At 35.6% G+C, this 24460-nt stretch overlaps 6 protein-coding genes and 1 long non-coding RNA gene across 10 annotated transcripts in view; 3 read left to right on the top strand and 4 right to left on the bottom strand.

Annotated features, from left to right (window-relative positions):
- Nucleotides 1-269: 269 nt before the first annotated feature.
- Nucleotides 270-2180, bottom strand: LOC111452030. Its single transcript, XM_023092549.1, has one exon. The coding sequence runs from the start codon at nucleotides 2035-2037 to the stop codon at nucleotides 361-363; it is 1677 nt and encodes a 558-aa protein (XP_022948317.1). The 5' UTR covers nucleotides 2038-2180; the 3' UTR covers nucleotides 270-360.
- An 813-nt stretch (nucleotides 2181-2993) lies between these two features.
- Nucleotides 2994-5296, bottom strand: LOC111452498. Its single transcript, XM_023093266.1, has 2 exons — nucleotides 5157-5296; nucleotides 2994-4558 (listed from the first exon to the last, which is right to left on the bottom strand). Exons 1-2 carry the CDS (start codon nucleotides 5245-5247, stop codon nucleotides 2994-2996), a joined length of 1656 nt encoding a protein of 551 aa, XP_022949034.1. The 5' UTR covers nucleotides 5248-5296.
- A 1866-nt stretch (nucleotides 5297-7162) lies between these two features.
- Nucleotides 7163-9501, top strand: LOC111452266 (beta-hexosaminidase 2). Of its 2 annotated transcripts, XM_023092886.1 has the most exons (4): nucleotides 7163-8014; nucleotides 8282-9235; nucleotides 9267-9278; nucleotides 9364-9501. In XM_023092886.1, exons 1-2 carry the CDS (start codon nucleotides 7231-7233, stop codon nucleotides 9229-9231), a joined length of 1734 nt encoding a protein of 577 aa, XP_022948654.1. In that variant the 5' UTR covers nucleotides 7163-7230; the 3' UTR covers nucleotides 9232-9235; nucleotides 9267-9278; nucleotides 9364-9501. The 2 variants fall into 2 exon arrangements, with proteins under 2 accessions (XP_022948654.1, XP_022948653.1); XM_023092885.1 differs by lacking the exon at nucleotides 9364-9501 and having other exon boundaries at nucleotides 8282-9334.
- On the bottom strand, nucleotides 9275-10511 carry LOC111452269 (germin-like protein subfamily 3 member 4). Of its 2 annotated transcripts, XM_023092892.1 has the most exons (3): nucleotides 10103-10511; nucleotides 9654-9999; nucleotides 9275-9349 (listed from the first exon to the last, which is right to left on the bottom strand). In XM_023092892.1, the coding sequence occupies exons 1-2, from the start codon at nucleotides 10470-10472 to the stop codon at nucleotides 9689-9691; spliced, it is 681 nt and encodes a 226-aa protein (XP_022948660.1). In that variant the 5' UTR covers nucleotides 10473-10511; the 3' UTR covers nucleotides 9275-9349; nucleotides 9654-9688. The 2 variants fall into 2 exon arrangements, with proteins under 2 accessions (XP_022948660.1, XP_022948659.1); XM_023092891.1 differs by lacking the exon at nucleotides 9275-9349 and having other exon boundaries at nucleotides 9646-9999.
- Nucleotides 10512-12344: 1833 nt separating this feature from the next.
- LOC111452268 (ACT domain-containing protein ACR11-like) lies at nucleotides 12345-15962 on the top strand. Its single transcript, XM_023092889.1, has 10 exons — nucleotides 12345-12799; nucleotides 13244-13301; nucleotides 13399-13524; nucleotides 13645-13739; nucleotides 14135-14219; nucleotides 14298-14357; nucleotides 15095-15150; nucleotides 15289-15394; nucleotides 15469-15537; nucleotides 15626-15962. The coding sequence occupies exons 1-10, from the start codon at nucleotides 12639-12641 to the stop codon at nucleotides 15686-15688; spliced, it is 879 nt and encodes a 292-aa protein (XP_022948657.1). The 5' UTR covers nucleotides 12345-12638; the 3' UTR covers nucleotides 15689-15962.
- Nucleotides 15963-16329: 367 nt separating this feature from the next.
- On the bottom strand, nucleotides 16330-18669 carry LOC111452267 (4-coumarate--CoA ligase 1-like). 2 transcript variants are annotated; one of them, XM_023092888.1, is made up of 5 exons: nucleotides 18042-18668; nucleotides 17509-17996; nucleotides 17003-17415; nucleotides 16816-16918; nucleotides 16330-16542 (listed from the first exon to the last, which is right to left on the bottom strand). In XM_023092888.1, the coding sequence occupies exons 1-5, from the start codon at nucleotides 18547-18549 to the stop codon at nucleotides 16417-16419; spliced, it is 1638 nt and encodes a 545-aa protein (XP_022948656.1). In that variant the 5' UTR covers nucleotides 18550-18668; the 3' UTR covers nucleotides 16330-16416. The 2 variants fall into 2 exon arrangements, with proteins under 2 accessions (XP_022948656.1, XP_022948655.1); XM_023092887.1 differs by having other exon boundaries at nucleotides 17509-18669.
- Nucleotides 18670-23462: 4793 nt separating this feature from the next.
- The window catches only part of LOC111452552, a 2062-nt gene continuing 1064 nt past the window's right edge, over nucleotides 23463-24460 (top strand). Inside the window, exon 1 of the long non-coding RNA XR_002712141.1 lies at nucleotides 23463-23650. This is a non-coding gene — a long non-coding RNA (uncharacterized LOC111452552). The remainder of the gene's footprint in view (nucleotides 23651-24460) is intronic.

Below are 24460 nucleotides of genomic sequence, written 5' to 3'. Positions count from 1 at the left end.
AAAAATTAAATAAAAAAAAAAAAAAAAAAAAAAAAAAAACATGAGCTGTCTGATTAATTGGTCTATATATGACGTGGCCCAGTTATTATTGTTTCCCTTCCTCAATTATTGCTGACCTTGTCGTTTCTAAGATAAATCATCTTTTCTTCACTTTTTAAAGATAATCTTTAATTCTTATTCAAAATTTTAAAATAAATAAATTTCTAAAAATAAAAAAAGTAATTTTTTATTTTTCAATTTTTTGAAAACATACATAAAAAATATTTTTTATAATAAGGAAATACAATAATTATTATTGTTATTTTTTGAATCTAAATTGAACGGTGAATGACTTTTACCGCGAGGGTAAAAAGTTTTGAATTACCGTTCATCTCCATTCCAAGCGTCCTTCATCTTGGGTCCGGTTGGTCCTTCTTCTCCAAGAATTTCGTTCGGTAACTTCTTCACAAATCCTTTAAATCCCTCCTTCAATCTCCCCGGCAGCAACCTCTCCGCCCTTTCGATCTCCTCCGTGATTGGATACTCAATTCTCGGTCCCCATTCTCTGGTGTAATTCAACCACGGCGGCTCCGCCACCGCCAAATACTCAGCTGCAACCACCGTGTACTTCTCACCGGAGTCAAGCATCAGTCCACTCTTCGCCGTCTCATTTCGAATCCCGATCTCGGATAACCCCTGCAGCACCAACCCCTCCTTCGGGTATGACGCGTGACCGTTCAACGACGAATACGCCACCACTTTACTTCCTTTCTCGAACTCGAGCGACGGCGCGTCGACCCACTCGCCTTTGCTGTGTTGTGCAAAGTAAACCCGCCAGAGCTCGCCCGTGAAATTACTTATCCGTAACGTAATGTGCTCCCAATCGCCGATGTGTTCGCCGATTTTTCTAAATGGAATGTCGATTAGCCCGACCTTCACCGTCGCTGGGCCATTGAAGGGGAAGAAGATCCATATCCCGATGTCGGTGAAAATCCCTCCGATCATCGGCTTCACATGGAGATAGACTTTTGAGGTTTGTAAATCCCCATTTTTTAATTTCTCTTCTGCTTCCTCGTCGGCGGGAAGATCTAACCAGAACTGTCCATCATTGTCGCCCCCTTGAGGCAAATTCGACCCATCCGGTTCGATAGGAACCGGATTTGACTCGTCGGATTTATCATGTAACAGAGCCCCGCCGGAGAAAAACCACTCCACCGACGACGGTAGGTATTTTTCTTTTGGGTGAAAGTATATAATCGGAGAATAAGTTTGAAACAGATGATCAATTTGATTCAGATCCGGCATAGCTGCTGATACCGAATTCAAATTCCTCAAACAGAATAACGGCCGCGGCGGCGAACTCGCTTCCGCAGGGGGCAGAGCTACAAAAGCGCCGGTTGAAACTCCAGTCGCCGTCCTTCCTCTGTTTTTTGGTCTGCTACTGTAAACATTAAATCGATTCTCGTCAATTGATTTCGTCAGCCCCCAAATCCATGTCTCCTTCTCACATTCCTCCGTTAGATCCGATCGAACGCAACGAATTTTATCCACGGAGGGTTTCTCCGGCGAGACTGTGACGACATGGCCGACGGCTCTGTAACCGGCCGGCGGCGTCGGCAACCAGACATAGCCGTTACCATCTCGTTTAATCTTTGACGACTCGCTGCTCCAAACCAGAGTATAATCCACAGGCTTCTGGAGAGCTTCTTCTCCGGCGGACCCACTATTTTTACCGGCGAGAACAAATCCAAACAGAGCTTTACTGTTTGTTTGACAGAAATAGCCCAAAACGAAGAATCCTTCAGGAAGTGAACTGGGTTCGAAGAATGTAGCTCCAAGATTCTCCGGCCCACCTTCCCGGGCGGTCCAAATCCTGTTAAACGACGAAATCAGCCGGACTTCGAGCCCGCCGCCCAAGTCGATTGCGCCAGAAGCAAATCCTCCGCCGTTGTTGGCGCCCTCGGGGTGCCAGGCCGGAAGAGGGGAAGGGAAAGAGAATTTAGAGTCAATGGGGAGGGGCTTGGGAGGGGTTGAAGATGAAGAAAAGCAGTTCCCCATTAATGGCGGAAATTGGAACTAAACACAGATTTTTTTGATTGAATTGGATTGAGAAGTGAGAGAAAATGGATTGAATTTCGAAGAGCTTCGCCTTGTTTATTTAAATCTACATTTTTTTATTATTATTGTTTTTTTTTTTTTTTTTTTTTGTTGCCATTTCATATGAAACTCCTTTGATTCTCAATGAGTTTTATTTTGTTTTGGGTAATCTCAAGAAAACAAATTTTATAAACAAGTATTTATTTTATTTTCTTCGTAGCATAGTTGCGTGTTGGAGAAATGGGAAAAGGAAAGGAAAAAATAAATAAATGGAAATTTGTCAAATTAATGCTTTTTTTTTTTTTATAAAAAAATTCAAAATTTATTAAACATTAATCAGATAATTTAATATAATTCAACAATAATTTTGAATAACTTAAAAAACAATAAAAATTATAATCAAACTTATAATTCAACATAAAATTAATATATTTTATTAAATTTGCAACCATTTAAATGGCGTAAATAATTAAAATTCAATTGGTTGTGTGTTGATTTAGTATTCGATCTTTTAAAAATGTGAATCTCTCCTTAATTTGAATGACATAATCGATACACACGAGAATACGCTTACCTACATTCATAGAATAAGAATTAGGCTCCGAACAATTTTTTTTTTTTTTTTTTTTTTACATATTTAATATTGAGTGATAATCTTATCATGTTTGTTTTGCTTGTTCGTAAGGATTTAGTCTTTGAGACTTTTTTATTTTTATTTTTTTATGAGTTCAATGCTTGACGTGAAAGACAATTTAATTCTTTACATAAATTCTCACGTTGTAATTTAAAATATTACCAAATAATGGTAATGAACTAAATACATAAAATTTAAAATATTAGAAACATTTAAAATTCAATAAAATTCGTTTTTTTTTTTTTTTAATTTTTTGGCAGCCATTAATGATATTCAGAAGCTTTTAACTGCGTTCATCGCCGTTCCAACTATCCTTCACTATGGGTCCGGTGGGTCCGTCTTCTCCAAGAATTTCGTCTGGTAATCGGTCCACGAAGTTCCTGAAACCCTCTTTCAGTCTTCCCGGCAGGATTTTCTCCACCTTCTCCACCTCCTCTGAGATTCTGTACTCAATTTTTGGTCCCCATTTCCAGACGAAGTTCACCCACGGCGGCGCTACCACCGCCTTCCCCAGATACTCGCCTCCTATCACTGAGAAGCTCGCTCCGGTGTCCAGCACCATTTCGCTTTTCGCCGTCTCGTTTTTTAGTCCGATCTCTCCCCCGCCCTGCATTACCAGTCCGGCTTTCGAGTACGACGCGTGGCCGTTCAACGACGAGTACGCCACCACTTTATTTCCATTTTCGAACTCCAGCGACGGCGCGTCGACCCACTCACCTTTACTGTGCTGCCCAAAATAAACCTTCGACAGCTCGCCGGTGAAATTACTAACCCGTAACGTTATATGCTCCCAATCGCCGATGTGTTCGCCGATTTTCCCTAACGGAATGTTGATTATCCCAACCTTCGCCGTCGCGGGTCCGTTGAACGGAAAGAATATCCATATCGTTATGTCCGTGAAAATCCCTCCGATCATTGGCTTAACCCTGAGATAGACTTGGCAGCTCCGTAAGTCGCCATGTTTCACCAACTCTTTTGCGCCGCCGTCGATGGGAAGGTCCAGCCAGAACTCGACGTTGTTCTCGGCGCCCTGAGGGAGGTTCGTCCCATTTGGTTCAACCCGGACTGGGTTCGATTCGTTGGATCTGTTGTAAAGCAGAGCGCCGTTGGAGAAATACCAGTTCACTGACGCCGGCAGGAATTTCTCCTTGGGGTGAAAGTAAATCAACGGCGCATAAGCTCGAAACAGAGTGGTGATCTGAGAAATATCCGGCATTGCTGAAGAAATTGAAACAGAGTTTCTCAAACAGAGCACTGGCAGAGGCGTCGCCGTGCTCGAAATGGCGGCGAATGACCCGACGGAAACCCCCGCCGCCGAGATTCCTCTGATTTTGGGTCTGAAACTGAATATATTAAACCCATTTTCGTCGATTGAATCTTTGAGTCCCCAAATCCAATTCTCCTTTTCCGATGGCTCTGTTAGATCTGTACGCACGCAACGGATTCTGTCTACGGAGGGCTTTTCCGGAGAAGTAGTGACAACGTGGCCGACGGCGCTATAACCATTCGGCGGCGTCGGCAACCAAATGTAGCCATCGGTGTCACGTTTGATGTTGGAATTCCTGCTTGACCAGACGAGGACAAAGTCGAGGGGCTTTTTGAGGACGGCGCCGTCAGGAGAGTCATCTTTTCCGGCGAGAGTCCAGGCGAAGAAGGGCTTGTTGTTGGGATGACAGTAATGGCCGAGAGAGAAACAGCCTTGGGGAAGAGGAGAGGGTTCGAAGAACGTGGCGCCGAGGTTGTTTGGACCACCGTCGTGGGTGGTCCAGATTTTGTTGAAGGATGAAATCCGGTGGATTTTCAGTCCGCCGCCGAGGTCGATGACGCCTTCGCCGAAGCCACTTTCCCCTGCACAATCAAAGTGAGTGGAAGAGTTAATTTTTTTTTATCCAATTGATTTATAAATTTACAAAATAAAATAAATCTCTTTTTTTTTTTCTTTTCAATTTTATGTTTAATTATATATATAAATAAATGAAAGTGATGTCATGTGTAAATTATGATTATATTGAAAACTTCAAAGTTGAAACGTTTTAAAGGAGAAAAATATAATTACGTAAAACAATTATTTATATTTTAATTAAAAAAATGTCATTATTTTTATTTGTATATCCTTTTTCAAAGCATTTAAATTGTATTAACTCCAATTTTCTTTCCAACCATCCTTTTAGAGTGCAAGTTATAACCTTTTCCATCTTCCTAAAAAGTCAACAAAAAAAAAAAAAAGCTAGAGAGACAATATTTGTCAATTTTCATTCTCGTAGCTGTATTTGATTCCTGCATACCGTTCGTTCAGATGAATATCTAATTGATATACAATAATTCTCTCTCGAGAACCTATTTTTCTCTTGTATCGTTCATCTAACCAAAGGAAAACGAACCGACAACGAGAATCATAAATAGAGATATTTCAAGCCCAACGTTAAAAAGAAAATTAGATAGAAACCTGGTGGAAAAGTTGGAAGTGGAGAAGGAAACTTGAAGGTGGTGTCAATGGGCAAAGGGTGGCTATGGTTCTTGGACTTGCTATTCCCCATTGATGTTCTAAGCTTCAAACCTGTGTGAGAAGACAAGAGAGATGAAGAAGATGAGTGTTTTATAGGCCATATTTATATAAACCCAATTGTGTGTGAACCTTAATACAATGCTTTGGAGAAACCTTTGACTTCTCTTTTACATCAAGTTCGGCTAATCTTTTTTTTTTTTTTAATGATTCCTCTTGTTTTATTGTTTTTATATGTTCTTCTTCATCCAATGAGTGGGAGAATTATTGTTATAATTCATCGATCATTATCATTAATGTTATCATTAGATTATATTAAGAATCATATTATTCGTGACGGGTATGTATTGATTTTTTTATGTTTTAAATTTTAGGAAAACAAGATATAATTGTTATTTATTTATGTATTATTATTATTATTTTGCAATTTTATTTAATTTTAATTGTGCTTATGTTTTAGAATAATTTAATTTTGATGTTTATTTCCAAATTTAACCTTCAAGAACAGTATAATTTTAAAAATAAAAATAAATAAGAGAAAAAATGTAAAAAAGAAAAGTCAAAATCTAACCAACCACGAACTAACAACTCATTATTTTTATAATGAAAAAAAATGTGTTTTTAGTTTTATTTTAAATTTATGGTCAATGTTTATACGAAAATGTAGACTTTTGTCTCATTTAATATTTTATACTTTTCCATGCCATACCTTCCACATGCTTTATTTATTTATAATATATATATATATTATATATATACACACATTATCCATTTGTTTCAGGCAATTTGAAGGTGGGCCTGGACTTAAAATATTAAGGCCCATATTTGATTTAAGTTATGGACTTAAAATATTAAGGCCCATGTTTGTTTTAAGTTATGGACTTCAAATATTAAGGCCCATTTTCTTTGGACCAATCCAAAAAATTTGATGGGTAATCCAACCCGACCCAGTTTATATATATATATATATGTGTGTGTATATATATATATATAATTACCAAATCTCATGTGACTATATCTCGTATTTGAACTGTCTATTTTAAACGTGAAACTAGATGAAAAATATTGACACTATAAACGTTGATTTTGCTGATTTATGAGCTTTAACAAGAAAATATAGTACCGTTTTATCGATTAAGATACTCCTATTTTCGAGTTGCTTTTCTTTTTCTATACCCACAAAACTTCGTTTGAAAAAAATAAACTTTTAAAGATAAGCGATCAACACAAGCTTTTATTCAAGGTTAGATATATAACTCCAAATGGCGAAAAAAAAAAAAAATCTTGAATTAGTAGAAGGCCTGCAATAATTTAACCAAAAAATAAAATCAAAAGAGAGGACAAAGCCACGTGTAGTTTAAGAAGACCCAACATTCAAATTTTATTCATTAACTTATGAATGTCACATAGTGACACAATAATAAGACATTCACATCTTACCATATTCTTCCTACATTATTTTAATTACAAACCCAATGGATCAAAAATAATAATAATAATAATAATAATAATATTATTATGCTAATTTATTAAAACAGTACATAAATAAACCAAAACCACGTATGACTATAAAATCTGATTATGAGGTGCACATTCATTTTTGTGACTCAATCATAAAAGACTTCAGAGTAAAGTGTAATTAGCTTAGAGTAACAAAAAAAAAATGCAGAAAAGACTCTTGTTCGTTTGAGGGGATAAGTTTCACTTAGAAACCACAAACAGTTAACTGGACGTTGTCATACAATAAGACAATAGATTTCTTAAAATTATCAAAATTAAAACTCCTATTAAATATATTTTTAAAACTCGTTTATAACTTACCTATTAAATATTTTTTTAAAACTCGTTTATAAGTTATTTTAAGAATAATTAACTGAAAACTTTTTTTAGGTTAAAATAAATTATTTTCACGACAACCAATAAATAAAATCCACTGTCTTCCTTATCCTTCTCGCGCAACCACAACAGTATAAAGTACACCACAGCCTCGGCTGTCTGGTGCAGTTGCAGCAAAATCATGGCTCTTCAATGGAGAACAGACATTTTTTCCACCTTCCTCCTTATCGTCTTCTTCTTAATTTCTCCAATTTCATCGCTTCAATCCGCCATTAATGTCTGGCCAAAACCAAGAGTCTTCAATTGGCCCGATCCCCAAGCCGCTCTTCTTTCCCCCAATTTCATCATCATTTCTCCTCGCCACCACTACTTCTCCTCCGCCGTCGATCGTCACCTCCGCCGCATTCTCACTGAGAAACACCGCCCCCTCGTTGACCCTTCAGTCAACATCTCCTCCTCTGCCTCTCCCTTGCAGAAACTCACCGTCTCCGTCGCCGATCTCTCTGCCCCACTCCAGAATGGCGTCAACGAATCATATTCTCTCCACATTTCCCTCACCGGCTCCGCCAATTTGGTCTCGTCTACGGTCTGGGGCGCCATGAGAGGCCTCGAGACGTTCTCTCAGCTTGTTTGGGGTGACCCACTTCGAGTCCCGGTTGGGGTTTCGATTTGGGATGCGCCATTGTTTCAACACAGAGGGTTGATTCTCGATACGTCGAGGAATTACTATGGAGTGGAGCATATTTTACGGACGATTGAGGCGATGGGTATGAATAAGCTTAATGTTTTCCATTGGCATATAACCGACTCACATTCTTTCCCTCTTGTGCTGCCATTGGAGCCGGAGCTTGGTGCTAAAGGGGCTTATAGAGATGATATGAAATATTCCCCTGAAGATGTTCGACGAATTGTCAAGTTCGGAATGGAACGCGGAGTTCGAGTCATGCCGGAAATTGACTCCCCTGGTGAGTTAAACTCTCTTGATTTTGATCTTTAAATCTGAATCCGCCAATTGGGTTGTTGATTGTATGATCATTACTTGTTTGGTTCTGTATATATGGTTGAAAATCCCTTACTTCCCCTGTTTTATTCTGTATGAAATTGGGTTGAATGTATCATAAATTCTCGGGGAACTGGTTTAGAGTATTGAATTCAGCTGGATGATGATGATAATATGATGATGATGAATGAATTTGCCATAATAATGTAGAGAATTGTGATGTAATTTGCAGGACATACTGGCTCATGGGCTCTGGCTTACCCTGAGATAGTGTCATGTGCAAATATGTTCTGGTTACCTGCAGGGTACAAATGGGAAGACCGGCTGGCTTCAGAGCCAGGGACTGGCCATTTGAATCCCTTGAACCCCAAGACGTATGAAGTCCTCAAAAACGTCGTTCGGGATGTCGTCGATCTTTTCCCCGAATCGTTTTACCACTCAGGCGTGGATGAGATTGTCCCGGGATGTTGGAAGGCTGATCCATTGATCAAATCCTTCTTATCAAATGGTGGAACTCTCAGCCAAGTTCTTGAGATCTTTGTCAATACCACCTTCCCTTTCATTCACTCCCTTAACCGAACCGTCGTCTATTGGGAAGACGTATTGCTCGATGACATAGTCAGAGTTCGACCAGAGTTTCTCCCTCGTGAGAACATCATCTTGCAGACTTGGAACAATGGTGTTAACAATACGAAAAGAATCGTTTCTTCGGGGTATCGAGCGATCGTGTCGTCGTCAGAATACTATTATTTGGACTGTGGCCATGGGGACTTTCTTGGAAACAATAGTCAGTATGATGAACAAGAAAATGGTGAGTATAAAAATGGAGGGTCATGGTGTGGACCTTTCAAAACATGGCAAACTATATATAACTACGACATAACTTATAAACTGAGTGAAGAGGAAGCTAAATTGGTGTTGGGCGGGGAAGTGGCATTGTGGTCTGAACAAGCCGACCCAACGGTGCTGGATGCTCGGCTATGGCCTCGCACTTCAGCAATGGCGGAGTCACTTTGGTCTGGAAACCGAGACGAAAGCGGTAAGAAGAGGTACGCCGAGGCAACAGACCGTTTGAATGAGTGGAGAAATAGAATGGTGAAGAGAGGCATCGGAGCCGAACCAATTCAACCACTCTGGTGCGCTCGAAACCCCGGCATGTGTAATACTGTTCAAAAGATATAATAGTTCTATACCGATGAATCTTTCCATGGATCATATCTTATTATTTTAAGAACATATGATACAGGAAAGACATCAAAATCAATAGTATTTTATCACTTACTTAGATTAATGTCCTTCAATTTGTTGCAAGTAAAGTCTCGAGGTCGTATCTATATCATATTCGACGGAAGATGTTTTGGTTCGATGTTGTATCTCGTAACATATAAATTAGATCGTGTATATCTCTCTTCATGTATTAAAATATAAATTTCTTATTAATACATTAGATCCCATAATATGAGCTACATGATTGAGTGAGTGTTTATAGGAGTCGTGGGTTTATAGGAGTCGAGATAGATTTAAATCATTAGACTCGTGATGTTTTCATTTGTTCATGATTCTTTTGTGATTATTTGGAGAATGATTTGCCGTGTCTCATGTAAACTTGTGCATTTTCTTTTCAAACGAATCTATAATTTTACAAGCTTATGTATCTCGGTAGAGTTACATTTGGGTTGAATTTGAGATTTGGTAGTGAAGAAAGAGCTTTTAATTTGTCAAGGAACTTGTCTATGAAATGACTTGAATCAGCAGGCTTGAACATGGCACCATTGACGTTCACGACTCCTGGGTTCTGACTGTTATACACAGAGAAAATGGTAGCGGTCTCATAACCAGAATTCAGACAGAAGTGCAACAACCCCTTTGGAAATACGATTACGTCGCCTGGTTTTAAAAACTCTTGAAAGAGTCGGTTTTTGGTATCAATGAATCCAGCTAGAACGATGCCTGCAAGGAAGACAAACACACAACTCCTTACTCTAATACCATGTTAAATACACAACTCCTTACTCTAATACCATGTTAAATCACCGCTCAACCCAATACGTACCTTGATTCACAAAGAACATCTCCGTGGCTCTCGGATGCGAGTGAGGAGAAACGATGGCATCCGTGCCCAAATCAGTTCTAGAGATAGATAGCCCGAGCGAATTCAAGCCAGGGAAGTCTGCAGCCGTGACGACCTTCACCAACGAGCTGAACCGATCATCGGTATTGACCGGTCCCGTTAACTTTGCTGAGGTGAAGTCATCGGTCCTAACAATGGTGGGGTTCTTGCAAGGGAAGCCATTGATGAAGTCAATTCTATCAGTGGCTGTTGGACAAGAATCAAAGACATTATGAGAATCAGCAACCGAGATTCCAAGACAAGAAAAAAACACAACCAGAAGGAAAATTAAGGAAGATGATGGTTTGTTCATTTTGAGTTCATGTGTTCGAGCTGAGAATTTAGGATGAAACATATAAATATGCTTGAATTCTAAGGTTTTTGAGGTTGCCAACAATGGAAGATATTAATTTCCAAATTCTTGGAGTTTACTACTGGATTTCTGCATTGCTTAAAGCAAAATTAATATGAAATTTAGTGATGGGTAATATGAATAAATATTTTTCCTTCTAAATTAATAATTATTAATTCTGATTAATTCTAATTTCAAAAAGTAGTTGAGCAAGAGTTCTAGCTAATTAATGAATTAATGAATGAATGTGGGCCAAGCCCAAGGTAATACAGTAACAAACTAAAGGCCCAATCGTAAAAATTAATGAATTGGTTAATGAAAATGTGAGCCGAGCCCAAGTTAATCCAGTAACAAACGAAAGGCCGAATCGTAAAAAATTAATGAATTGGTTAATGAAAATGTGGGCCGTGCCCAAGTTAATATAGGAACAAACAAAAGGCCCAATCGTAAAAATTAATGAATTGATTAATAAAAATGTGGGCCGAGCCCAAGTTAATCCAGTAACAAACAAAAGGCCCAATCGTAAAAATTAATGAATTGGTTAATGAAAAGGTGGGCCGAGCCCAAGTTAATACAGTAACTAACAAAAGGCCCAATCGTAAAAATTAAGGAATTGGTTAATGAAAATGTGGGCCGAGCCCAAGTCAATACAGTAACAAACAAAAGGCCCAATCGTAAAAATTAATGAATTGATTAATAAATTGTGGGCCAAGCCCATGTTAATACAGTTACAAACAAAAGGCCCAATCGTAAAAATTAATGAATTAGTTAATTAAAATGTGGGCCGAGCCCAAGTTAATACAGTAACTAAAAGGCCCAATCGTAAAAATTAATGAATTGGTTAATGAGCCAAGTTAATCCAGTAAGAAACAAAAGGCCCAATCGTAAAAATTAATGAATTGGTTAATGAAAATGTGGGCCGAGCCCAAGTTAATCCAGTGACACACAAATGGCCCAATCGTAAAAATTAATGAATTAGTTAATCAAAATGTGGGCTGAGCCCAAGTTAATACAGTGACAAACAAATGGCCCAATCGTAAAAATTAATGAATTTATTAATGACAATGTGGGCCATTCCCAAGTTAATACAGTAACAAACAAAAGGCCCACATATAAAAATTGGGTGAAGCCCACACTAATCTGTCTTTTTCAGAGAGAGAGAGAACGGGAAAAAGATAATAAATCCTGAAAAAGAAAAAAGATAATTGGAGAAAAAGATGAGAAATTCGAATTTTATGAACCAAACGCGTCGCTATAATTGGAAGGTTCTAGCGATCAACTGGTCCCAATTCCAACTGGATTTCTCACTCTCAAATTTAAAAAACAACAGAATAAAATAAAATAAAATAATAATTATAAAATACGATTTTCCTCCTATAATCAAAATATTGTACTTTTAATAAATTTATTTGATGATATTTCCAATTTTTTTTTTTTTTAATTTCAAAAACTAATCTTAAAACTTACCTTAAAGAATTAATTTTTAGATTTATGAACCTACATAGACTAAAATTAAATATTAAAATAACATGTTAGTTCTTGTATTTTAATCCTATTATTAGCTTTGTTAAAAAATAAATATTTGTATGAAAATTATTAATATTATTTAATTCATTTCAATAAACCTTTTAATTACTAAAATTAAATGCTTTTCTTTACTGGATTCCTTTTAATGAAATTCGTCACGTAGCACTAAGTTAGGAGGCATATGCTCCAAGAATAGTTTAGGTTAAACATTCATTAAAATACTGTGGAGAAGTATTTTAATATTATATATATAATCATTGCAATTATTTACGATGAATCATGAAATGTCAAACAAATTTCCGGAAAAAAAAAAAGAAAAAAAAAAAAGAGTGAACGAAAAAGAAGATAAATTGTCATGAGGAATCTACCTATCCATCTCCAATGGCGGATATTTCGAGATCACTCGGGTCCAGATGGGTCGTATTCTTCTTCCTCACTGCCCATTTCTCTCCTTCTGAATCCTTCTCTGAACTCAGAATGTTCTCTGATTTCCCTTCTTTGATCTCACTCTCTTCTCTCTAGCTTCTCTTTTACCTCCCATTGCTTCCGATTTTTGCTTCTGGGTTTGCGTTTTTCGCTCCTCTTCTCAACCTTCCCGCCATGACTGTGGCTGTGGCTATGGCTTCTTGGTGCTCTGGGCTTCACTCCAGTTGCAGTTCTTGGACCTTCAAATCTTCTGAAAGTCGTTTGGCGACTGGGGGTTCGTTCAAGAGCTCCCTTGCTTATCAGAACAAGTGTTTCTGCCTAATCCAAAGGGGAAGGTATGAGTTTCAATTGATTGATTTGGTGTGTTTTTCTGCTTAATTTTATCATATTGGTCCAATTTGGATTGGACATTATTGAGATTTCTGTTTAGATTTATTACTATTTCAAGCTGAAGATCATTTGGACTAGTAATTCATGCTTGAATCTCTCGTTCGTGATATGTAACAATCTTAGGTTTCTAAATTCTCTCTGTTAATTAAGAAGTTGTTGACGTCAAATCACCACTGGATTTTAAGCTTAAGCAGATGAATTATGTGTATATTTTGAATACTCCCCTCTCAGCTCGGAGATTAATTGGATTTAGGAAGTCCACCATGTGAATTAGTTTTAAGAACATGTTTTTAAAATTTGGCTAAGAATTCCAATGTTTCCTTTAAGAATGAAAATCATTTTAGTTTTTGTGAAGATATTTTTATAAGCTTACTGCTGATCCATCACAGATGGTCTTCTTCCAACATGAAGAGCATTCCACGAGCATCATCAGCTACAGCTGTTGAGGTACTGAAGGTATCGATACATATGATTTGCAATTGTTGGATGTTTGTTCTTAATTTTTGTTGGACCTCTCCCTCTCTTGGGAGTGGTTGCACAACAGGATGGAAGTAACGGTGATACTGATACAATTCCAACGCCCATAGTTATAATAGACCAGGACTCTGATCAAGATGCAACTGTTGTGGAAATAACCTTTGGCGATCGGCTTGGAGCACTTCTCGACACGGTACAATGCTATGTTTTCGTATTTACGAAGTCATCTTTAACATTCCATTTTGGGAGCTTTTTGGGTTGTCTTGTCCGTTGTCATTTCCTATAATCGTCGTTAGAAATGCATTGGATGCAGATGAATGCTCTGAAAAACCTGGGGCTCAATGTCGTCAAGGCGAATGTCTTTTTGGATTCTTCTGGCAAGCACAACAGATTTTCGATCACAAAAGCGTAAGTATTGGGTTACTTGTTTGTTAGTTAAAAAGAGTGGGTAGTTGTTCTTATTCTGTAGTTACTATGCTGAACTTGAAGTATCAGGTTGTTACATTTAGACACTCCGATGCTGTCTTTTTCGTTACCGAGTGGTAGGTTGTTTATAATTGCTGTTAGAAAGATGTGATACTTGGTTAGTAAATTTTGCAGTCCCATGACATTGCAGCTATGCCTCAAAAGACCGATAAACGCCCTCTTTCGTGGTATATAAAGTGATATGACAATACTAGTGAACTGATTTGGACAACCCTTTGGTTATGTGGACCTTACCAACACAAACATTAATACCTTCAGTTAAATTTAGACTTAAAATCGGTCGGATTTTGATTTTTGATTGTTGTGCTTATATGCAGAGACACCGGAAGAAAGGTAGATGATCCAGAGTTGCTTGAGGCAATTCGTTTGACGATTATAAACAACTTGCTTGAGTTTCATCCGGTATGATCTTATCAAGATTCATTCTGGGTGGATCTTCTAACAATTTTTTAAGTTCCTAAATTTGAAATGGTTGTTCAGGAATCAAGTGCTCAGTTAGCAATGGGAGCAGCGTTTGGAGTCATGCCACCGCCACAACAGGTCTTAAACAACTTTCCATTTCAAGACTGGCTGTGGTGCTTTTTGATTCATATACTGTGGAGCTTTTTCTTCATATCATATCTGCTATTGCATGAAATTGTTGTTATGTTTCTTTTTGTGGGGTATAAAACTAGACATCATGTTCCCTCCTCTGCTCTCTTTTTGCATAATTTCTCATATTAGCTGGCTAACAAGGTTATAATAGGCTCAAATGTTGGCTTTCCCCGGTTCGCAAATCCATAGGATGGTGTAGAAACCTGCAGAACCTTGTCCTACCACGCCCACCGCTAGCAGATATTGTGCTTTTTGGACTTTCACTTTTGGGCTTCCTTTCAAAGTTTTTAAAACGCGTTTTCTATAGGAAGAGATTTCCACACCCTTATAAAAACTGGTTTGTTCTTCTTTCCAACCGATGTGGGATCTCATGTGAACGAACATCGGTTGAGGAGGAGAACGAACCATTCTTTATAAGGGCGCGTGGAAACCTCTCCCTAACAGATGCGTTTTAAAAACCTTGAGAGCAAGCCCAAAGAATACAATATCTGCTACCAGTAGCTTGGACCGTTACCGTCCCTTTTGTGTGAGAAATAAGTTTGCTTTCTTGTTTTACTTCTCAATACACGTCTGTTTCACTCAATCTAGCTATTTGTTTGAACATTTTATATTCATCCTTTCAAATGTTTCTGAGTGGAATGATGTTTGCTCCCTTGCTTGATTTGTGACATGTAATTTCTTAGGTCGATGTGGACATTGCTACGCACATAACCATACAAGATGACGGTCCTGACCGAAGGTAATGCTCGTCTGTTTCCTCAGAAAATCATTGACGCAATGGCAATAATTTTCGAAACTTGACTTGCCAACTCTTGTTAATCCTGTATATGTGAAGTGAGAGTGCAATTTTTCAAAGTTTTTCCTTGACCCTTTACAGCTTACTGTATGTGGAGACCGCTGATCGACCGGGATTATTGGTGGATCTTGTGAAGATCATCACGGACATAAACGTTGCAGTTGAATCGGGAGAATTCGACACCGAGGTGACTATTTTCAGTGTTGAATTTGCAGGCCTTCACTGTTAGTAGTATTACAACTCTCTTTGTCCTGGCTGCAGGGACTGTTGGCTAAGACTAAATTTCATGTTAGCTACAAGGGCAAAGCCCTCATCAAACCTCTTCAGCAGGTTGGTAAACATTTAGATTACTGGTTACAACTTACTTACAACATTGTTCGTTACCGAACCCAATTGACGATTTATGTCGTTTTTACAGGTTATATCAAATAGTTTACGATATTTCTTGAGGCGACCAAGCACAGAGGAGGCGAGTTTTTGAGCCATATGATGAAGTAAAAACCAAAAGCAGGATAAATTAGAGTTGGAGAAATGTTGTGCATTTATAGTGTTTGTATCATTTACGCCCTGTTGTTGTAACATATCTTACCATCCTCATTCATACTCTTTCAAAGAGATTTGAACCTCAAGATTAACATTATGCATTCATGAGAAATATTCGAGCTTGTTGCTCAATACTCGACCGTGTCATGATGTGTTCGTCATTGCTCGATTGATTGCTTGATGGAATAAATTACAAGATAAATCTTCAACCTTTCGATTTTGCATAATGAATTATAAATTTTCTCTTAAAAAAAATATATAGTATACAGTACGTCACTGCACTAATGTCCATAATTACCACCAATACTTAGTCTTATCCTTAACGTACTTGCCAAACCTACTTAACACTCCATGTGTACCCATCGACCCATGTGGGACCAAGGCAACAATTAAGGATAATACATTTATGTGTGTATGGTAATTAATACCCCGATGTGTGAGCTAATTTGGATGATTATTCATAATTGCAATAAAAAAAAACATTATCTAATATATACATATGAAAAGATTTGAAGTTTCCATATAAATATAAATATATATATATATATTTATATTTAAAATATAAAAAAAAAGTAATAATAACAAGAGAGGAAAAATAAGAGACTTGCATTGGCATTTAGTAGTGGGTGAAATTGAAAAAAAAAATTAATAAAAAGAAAAAGGAAATTAAGTAGGAATTGGAAAATCAGCTGCCAACTTTGCCCTTAACTCCTTCCTCAAGATCTTGCCGGAGGGCGATTTCGGAATTGCGTCTATGAAAAAAACCCGGTTTATTCTCTTGTAGAAAACCACCTGCACCGTTGTCATAAAATTTTTAGAAATATACGAATTTAATTTCCTAATATCTAAAATTAAAAATTAAAAATATATATTTTTGCTCATAAAATTTGTAAATATATTTTTTAGTCCTTAAATTTAAAACATGTCTATTTTAATCTTTAAAATATCGTTTCATTTTCCATAATTGTTTAACTAGCGAATAAAGTGAATTTATAAATTGAATATTTTTTAAATTTAAAAATAGAATAAAAATGAGAGTTAAGAGAACAAAATAAGATTACATGCCTGTTTTGATATAAATTGTTTAATTTCATCCTCAGTCACTTCGGAGTTCTTCAATTTCACTACGAACGCAACGGGAACCTCTCCAGCTTGTTCATCTTTCATTCTGCAATTCACCACACGTACAAAATTAATGATAATAAATAAACAAATCGGAATTGGAAATCTAATCGAATCAATTGATTCTTACGGAACGACGGCGGCATCGGAGATGACCGGATGAGTGAGCAACAGAGCTTCGAGTTCCGCCGGCGCGACTTGGAATCCCTTGTACTTAATCAGTTCCTTCAACCGATCGACGATGAAGAGTTCGTCATCGTCGTCGATCAAGCCGATATCTCCGGTGTGCAACCAGCCTTCGCTATCGATTGTGGCGGCGGTTGCCTCCGGATTGTTGAGATAGCCTTTCATGATTTGGTCGCCTCTGATGCAGATCTCTCCCGGCGTGTTTCGGGGTAACGAGCCGCCGTTTTCTGTGTCGACGATCTTTATCTCGGCGTTTCTCACGACGGTGCCGCAGGCTCCTGGCTTCATCGGAAATGGCTCCTTCGCAAATGCTAAACCCATCGTTAGTACAGGACCCGCCTCTGTCATTCCATATCCCTGCAAAAAAAAAAAAAATAATTAATTAATTAATTTACACGTGGACTTCTGAATAAAATTTTATTTTGTAATTAAATTATGAATTTGGCGCACCTGACCGAGCACAGCCTTGGGAAACTTGGCCCTCACGGTATCTTCAAGCTCCTTCCCGAGCGGAGCTCCGCCAGATTTAATCATTCTGATCGACGACAAATCGTACTTCTCCAAGTCCGGCGACTTCGCAATGGCGAGAACAATCGGCGGCACAATCGGCGCAATTGAAACTCTGTATTTCTCCACCAATTGCAAAAGCGAACCGATCTCAAATTTAGGCATGATCAAAATCGTCGCACCGGCGCGCAACCCGCAGAGCAGAACCGAATTAAGCGAATAGATATGAAAAAGCGGCAAAACGCACAAAATCACATCGTCGTTTCTGTAGTACAGATTCGGATTTTCTCCATCCACTTGCTGAGCCACACTCGTCACTAATCCTTTATGTGTTAGCATCACTCCTTTCGGCAATCCGGTGGTTCCAGAGGAGTACGGCAGAGCAACGACGTCGTCAGGACTGATCTCCACCGCCGGAATCTTATGATCGCCTCCCTGGATTAAATCGGCGAACGATACCGGAATCTTATGATCGCCTCCCTGGATTAAATCGGCGAACGATAAGCAACCTAGCGACGGAGAATCGACGGTCATGATTTTAGCATCAGATAATTGCTCTGTTATTTCCTTAACTTTCTCGTAATACGACGATTGCGTGATTATCAATTTCGCCTTCGATCCTTTAGCTTGCTTCGCGATCTCTGCCGCAGTGAAGAAAGGATTCGCCGCCGTCATAATCGCGCCAAGGTACGATGCGCCGAGGAAAGCGAAGACGAATTCCGGTGAGTTCGGGAGGAGAAGCATGATCACATCGCCTTTTGCAATACCGAGTTTGTACAATCCAGAGGCGGCCTTGCGAGCGGCGAGGTCGACGTCGGAATAAGTGAAGGATTCACCAGTGACGGCATTGATTAGACAGGTCCGGTGGCCGATCTCTGCCATCTTTTCTTGAAGGCAGTACGAGTGCAGAGGTAGGTGCTTAGGGATGTAGATATCCGGCAATTTCGACCGGAAAATGAAGTCGTGAACCGTTTCAGTGGCCATTTCAATGGCGATGATTTTAGCTGATTGAAGAAGAAGAAGAAGAACAGATGAACCTTTTCCGATTCACGTTTATCGTGTTCTTCTGAATTCGACGAGGGAAATTTTAGTTGAAGATATAATGAATTGTGTTGAAGATGGGTCAAAAATTTGGGGGTTGGTGAAGGGAGTAAACGGGAATTTTGAAATTTTTTCTTGTCCAAATTTTCATTTTCTTCCTTTTCTTTCTTTAAATACCATATTACCTTTAATTTTACGTCAAAAAAAAATTATTTTCATTAATTTTATCTTTTAAATTTGTAATAATTTTGAGCTTAAATTTATTTTTAAGATTTAATTTCATTTTTTACTTAGATTAAATTAATTACAAATCTATGATATTTATAAATTATATAGTCTAAATTATTAAATAATAAACGCTATTTAAGTCTTACTAAATGCTTTTAATCCTCATGCAATTCTTTTAACTTTTAAAACCTACTAATTTAGTAGGTGTAAAGAGAAATATTAATTTTTTTAATTATTGGAGCTTGACGTAGAGGTAACTTTTCATTTATTTAATTAGTTAATTAGGTATTTCACTAGTGGACATTTTGATGTAACTTATGTGTTTAATTTTTAAATGTATTAATTATTTCATTAAATAATAACAATAAAGACATGTAAATTTTAAATTTATTTTATATACATATTAGATATTACTACAGTGAAACAATCAAAATAGCCCAAATTAAAATAAGAGAAAGCCTAGAAATTACGCATTAAAAAATCGATTAATAAATATTTTCTTTATTAACAATATCAATTAGGGTGGTGCATATCAATTTTTTAATCGATAAAAATGTCTATTAACTACTACTCTATACTCGATGAATTTGGGTTAAATAAATCCTACCAAAATAGTTTTACCCTCTAAACGCCTCATTAATTTTGTATTAAGTCCCTAAATTTTAACTCGAAGACTATTAATATCATAAATAACATTTTATGTATTAGTTAGAAATATATATAATAGTAAATTAAGTTAAGTTCGGGTTGAAATATATTACTAATATCTAAATAAACGTCTAATTTTTTAATTATAAATATACGCAAAAAAAATATAGGGAAAAAAGTTGGTGAGAAAATGGGGTTGGTGAGGGTAGGTGTTTTAGGTGATGGTGGGGCCTAAAAGGATAGGGTATTGGTTGCCCCAACTTTTTCATAGTGCGTTTTAACCCAAGCCTAAAAACCATTAATTTTTTTTCAATATAAAATATATAATTTTAATTTTCCTAATTTTGGGTTGAAACTTTGTGAAGCCAACTAGTTTTTATTTAATTTAATTTAATTCCAAGGAAAAATAAATAATGAAAAAAAAAATGGTGGTACTTGTGTTCGTGGTCATGTTCAAAGATGAATGACACAAGTCTCTATTTTACCTACTACCAATCCATTGTAATTTGGTCATCTATGTATATTTAAGCTTATTTTGATCGAATTTGCTTTAGATTATACCCATTTTTAGTAATTGATGTCGTTTTTGGTAACAGAAGGATAGAAGAAATATATATGACGCACGCGTTGTTGATGTTAAAAACACCTTTTCATCAGCCAAGAAGAAGGAACATTAGTGATTAGTGCATGAATAAATTATATTTTATTTTCACAAATATTGGATGGAATGACGATTTGTAGCTGGGCCCAATTCGTAAATCAGAATCGGCCCATATTCCCGAAATGGGCTTAATTCTGGGCCCATGACCATAGCTTTTACGAAAGTTGTTCGTAAGTGTTTTTGTTTCAATATTCTCCACGATATTGGGTTAATCTATAATTTGTTTCTTACATAAATTTTACTTTGGGTTGTAAAATATAATATAAAAATAGAGACAATGAAAAAAATTATTTAATTTTACTCTCGTAATTATATAATTAAGAGATTAAGATATTCAAACTTCTGATCTCTTAGTCGAGATTATATGTCTTAACTAGTTGAGTTATGTTCAAATTGATTATTTTATTTATTAAAAAAATATATTTAGATCATAATGTATAAATATCTCTTTTTCAAGTACAAATAATGCAGTAATTTAACGATTTAATTAATCTTTTTTTATGATATTTTTATGACAAAATCATCCCAACCCACATGCCAAAAAAGCTTAGCCACCAACCTAAATGGGAATTAAAAATAATTAATAAGTGTGACATGATCTCATTTTATAAACTATGATGGACATTATTCAATAATATTATAATTAATAGTACTAAACAATTGAAACCAATGGTAATTAGCCAACAAATTAATTGAATTTATTTATTTTATATATAATTCAATTTATAATCTTTAAAACCCATGGTTGTATCATTGTATGAGATCAGGCTTAGCTAAGCCCTATTATTGAAATTTACTTTTGAATTTTTATATATGAAATTTCTAAACACATATCATTTTAAAAAAATTAAAAATAAAAAACATAGCGCATATTTAATAAACATGCTTATGGAGGGTAGCTTCGAATATTCACTTAATTCATTTTTTTCAATATATTAATATTTCAAAAAAGAAGAGTTGACCTAATTTAAAATTTACAAAATTAATTACTTTTTTTTTTTTAATTTAAATTGTTAAAGGATTATATATGAAATAATTTTTAATTTATTTTTTAATTATATGGTAGGCCATATAAGATGGGTACTATTATTTAATTTTTTTTCTTAAAATATTTATTTTCAATAAAAGCTCACCACCAAGAGTTTAAAGAAAATAAAAACTTTGCCTCTCCCATATTTTCTAATGTTTGGCAGCCAAAAGTAGAAAATAATTAATTTATTTTATTTTTTGTTCCATTCTCTTGTGTTCTTCCAAGGAAGGGTCTAACATCAACTTGTGCAACAATAATAGCTACAACTTTTGAAATTTCAATTGTCCTTTGTTCGTAAATATCCTACTTCTAAAGCTTATTCTTTTTATAAATTCATCTCGATTTTAATGTTCATTCTTATTGCACGATGAAAAGTTTATTTTTGTACCAAATATAGCTATTGTATTATTCTATGTGCTTGAGAGGTTTTGTTTTGAATTCAACGCTAGCAATACAAGCGTTATGTTGCTAGGCGAAGCGGTGGAGTATTGCACCCTAGATGGCGAGAGTCCAGTAGCCGAAAGTATCACTGGCTTATGCTCTGACCCGTGTAGCATGGGGCACGTGGAATCTCGTGTGAATCAGCAAGGACCAACTTGCAAGGCTGAATACTCCTGGGTGACCTACCAGTGAAGGAAGGGTGAAAAGAACCCCATCAAAGAGTGAAATAGAACATGAAACCGTATGCTTCTAAGCAGTGGGAGGGAGTGTTAGTCTCTTTAGTAACAAAATTTAGGGTATAATCAACTTGGTCGAAATAGACGTCGAATTGAACTAGGGATGTACTTAGGTTGAGGGAATTTTTTTGGACCGACCCAAAAGTTTGAGTTAGTTGGATTGACAATCCAACCGAACAGAACAAAACTTAACCCAACTCTTTATTTTCAAGTTGATTTTCGAGTTGTTAAAAAAAAAAACCACCAACATGAATTTCATGTATTATTTTCACATCATCGAATCAAATTTGTTCAAATATGTGCATAAACATTATAATGACAGTGAACACAGCCGACAAGATTGAACAAATTCAATTTAAATAAATATAACTCATAATAAAAATTTTAAAAAGAAAGGTTCGGATTGTTACTGTGTTTGAAGAGGAAGAACCGTCGAACTCGAAAGGTAATGTCATGATTTTTAATTTATAATGTGACGTAAATAATATCAACCATGCATAAAACTACAATTTCAGATAAGTCGTAGGCATTCAAAACAATACCGAACTAATTAAAACGGGACGAAATGAAAGAAAGAAAAAGAAGGATAATGGTACCTAATTCATTCTTAAATAGTAAGACTTGACAAAACGAGTCAATTTTAATTTATATTTTTTTAATAAAACAACCTAACCCTTAAATTGGCAACCAAATCATAGACTAAAAATTGGAAAATTTTCAAGTTTTGATTATAATTTCTCCTTTCTTTACCGACACAAATTTGTTTTCAAAATCAAATGATGTCATGTGGCATACCAAGCAAGTTGTTTCCTTCTTATTCTAGTTAGGCCACACTTTATTCTAATTTTCCAAATTAATATTTTAATTATTAGTCCATTTCTAAAATTAATAATAAGAATTTAACAACTATTATTTAAAAAATAACCTACTTGAATTTCGAAAAAAATAAATAAATAAATAAAAACTTCAAGCATGATATTAAATTACGACGATATTTCTCTATGTCCACGAGTTCAAACATATAAATAAAGTATGAGTTGACATTTTCAACCTATCCTATAAAAAAATTAAATTGAATCTTTACTTGATCATATTTCTATATATTAATTTCTATATATTTGAACCCTTAAAAAAAATTAATTTGTAATTAATGTATAAATTTTAAAAATGATCGAGATTTGAATTCCATAGTAACAGTTTATTCTTTATTTTTTTTAATTTAATATAAATGAATTGAAGGAAAATGTGGAAATTTTGAAATTTGAATTAAATGTGAAGTTTTTAATTTTCTTTTGAAACATGAATGTACCCAACAACTAACCAAAGTGGATGAAATTTAAAACTTAGGTCTAATTTAAGTGATGTAGATAAGTTTAAAGATATATCATATATTATAAGGTCCAGAATTAATGGAAATCCGAATAATAAAAGGAAGTGTATTTAATATATATTATTCCCCATTAGAACACAAAATAAACAATTACAAATATATATTAAAATTATAAAAAAAAAAAATTAATTATAGCTTCTGCTGGTCACGTGATGGTGGACTCCCCTTCAGACTATATTAACAACCCTCCATTATCATCGTTTTTCCATAGCTTTCTTCTCTCTCTAGAAAAAAGGAACTGTAGGTGGTGGTCGGCCGGTGAGTCTGGCCGTGTTCGGTGATCGAGTGAGCGGCGGTGGGCGGCTCTGCAGGCGGAGGAGAAACAGGCATGGGTTTTTGGCATCAGATGATTCTTCCTGTACGCCGTGTTTGGCTCGCCGTTTACGGCCGTCTTAAAACTCGCAAAAATGGTTAGTCTTTTCCCCCTTCTCTTAGTTTCTTCCCGTAACGTCGTCTTCCTCAATTTCAACTTCTTGCTTCGTCCGTACACCTCACTCCATTCAGCTTTGGTCTTTGTTTATTATTATTTGATTAAATTTTTTTGTTTTTTTTAATACAATAAAAAATCTTTATTACGTAATTAATCTCATTAATTTTTTTTTCATTTATTTGTAACTTATTTAGGGATATATAATTAAATTATAAATACAACGGCTAATAACGGTTACGGTTTAGGATGAAATGATAACACAATTTAATTTACATAAAAATAATATATTTATTTATTTAAATGATTTTATAATTTTTTTTTTGTAAAAAGAGTAAATTAATTGAAAAGTTTGAAGACACGTCAGCGATTAAATAGGTGTATGGTTGAAATTCATTAAGTCGGTTGGAGATTAAGTTTTAATCATAATTAATTTAGTTTACGGACATTAAAAAAGGAAGAAAGAAGTAAGATCAAATTATTTAAAAATAAAAAAAGAATTATTATTATTATTTATTTTTTAAAAAAAAGTTGAAATTTAAATTCACTTCAAATAGTTTTTTTTTTTAATATTATATTTTAGCAAATTTAAAAAATATACATTGTGTTAATTTTTTTTTAAATACTATTTTTTAGATGGATTATCCTAAAAGGTTATTAGTATTAATTAAAGTGAAATAATGACCTGAAAATTTCCACTTTCTAAGAATTTTAATTAATTAACCTTATAAAGGAGGTTTGGAAAAACATCTCTTTCACACAAAGCTTTTTTTTTTTTTTTTTTTTTTTTAAT

This window comes from Cucurbita moschata, unplaced genomic scaffold (genome assembly GCF_002738365.1).
Source record: "Cucurbita moschata cultivar Rifu unplaced genomic scaffold, Cmos_1.0 Cmo_Scf00014, whole genome shotgun sequence".
NCBI classification, from domain to species: Eukaryota; Viridiplantae; Streptophyta; class Magnoliopsida; order Cucurbitales; family Cucurbitaceae; genus Cucurbita; species Cucurbita moschata.
This window is presented reverse-complemented; position numbering and strand designations above follow the sequence as displayed.

Coding starts and splice junctions, on each gene's coding strand:
- LOC111452266 (XM_023092886.1), top strand. CDS start 7,231: ATGGCTCTTCAATGGAGAACAGACATTTTTTCCACCTTCCTCCTTATC. Junction 8,015..8,281: donor GCCGGAAATTGACTCCCCTG/GTGAGTTAAACT, acceptor TGTAATTTGCAG/GACATACTGGCTCATGGGCT.
- LOC111452269 (XM_023092892.1), bottom strand. CDS start 10,472: ATGAACAAACCATCATCTTCCTTAATTTTCCTTCTGGTTGTGTTTTTT. Junction 10,000..10,102: donor GATGTTCTTTGTGAATCAAG/GTACGTATTGGG, acceptor TCTTCCTTGCAG/GCATCGTTCTAGCTGGATTC.
- LOC111452267 (XM_023092887.1), bottom strand. CDS start 18,549: ATGGCCACTGAAACGGTTCACGACTTCATTTTCCGGTCGAAATTGCCG. Junction 17,416..17,508: donor CCAAGGCTGTGCTCGGTCAG/GTGCGCCAAATT, acceptor TTTTTTTTGCAG/GGATATGGAATGACAGAGGC. Junction 16,919..17,002: donor TCCGATGCCGCCGTCGTTCC/GTAAGAATCAAT, acceptor GGTGAATTGCAG/AATGAAAGATGAACAAGCTG.
- LOC111452268 (XM_023092889.1), top strand. CDS start 12,639: ATGACTGTGGCTGTGGCTATGGCTTCTTGGTGCTCTGGGCTTCACTCC. Junction 13,525..13,644: donor TTGGAGCACTTCTCGACACG/GTACAATGCTAT, acceptor CATTGGATGCAG/ATGAATGCTCTGAAAAACCT. Junction 15,151..15,288: donor GATGACGGTCCTGACCGAAG/GTAATGCTCGTC, acceptor GACCCTTTACAG/CTTACTGTATGTGGAGACCG.
- LOC111452498 (XM_023093266.1), bottom strand. CDS start 5,247: ATGGGGAATAGCAAGTCCAAGAACCATAGCCACCCTTTGCCCATTGAC. Junction 4,559..5,156: donor ACTTCCAACTTTTCCACCAG/GTTTCTATCTAA, acceptor TTGATTGTGCAG/GGGAAAGTGGCTTCGGCGAA.
- LOC111452030 (XM_023092549.1), bottom strand. CDS start 2,037: ATGGGGAACTGCTTTTCTTCATCTTCAACCCCTCCCAAGCCCCTCCCC.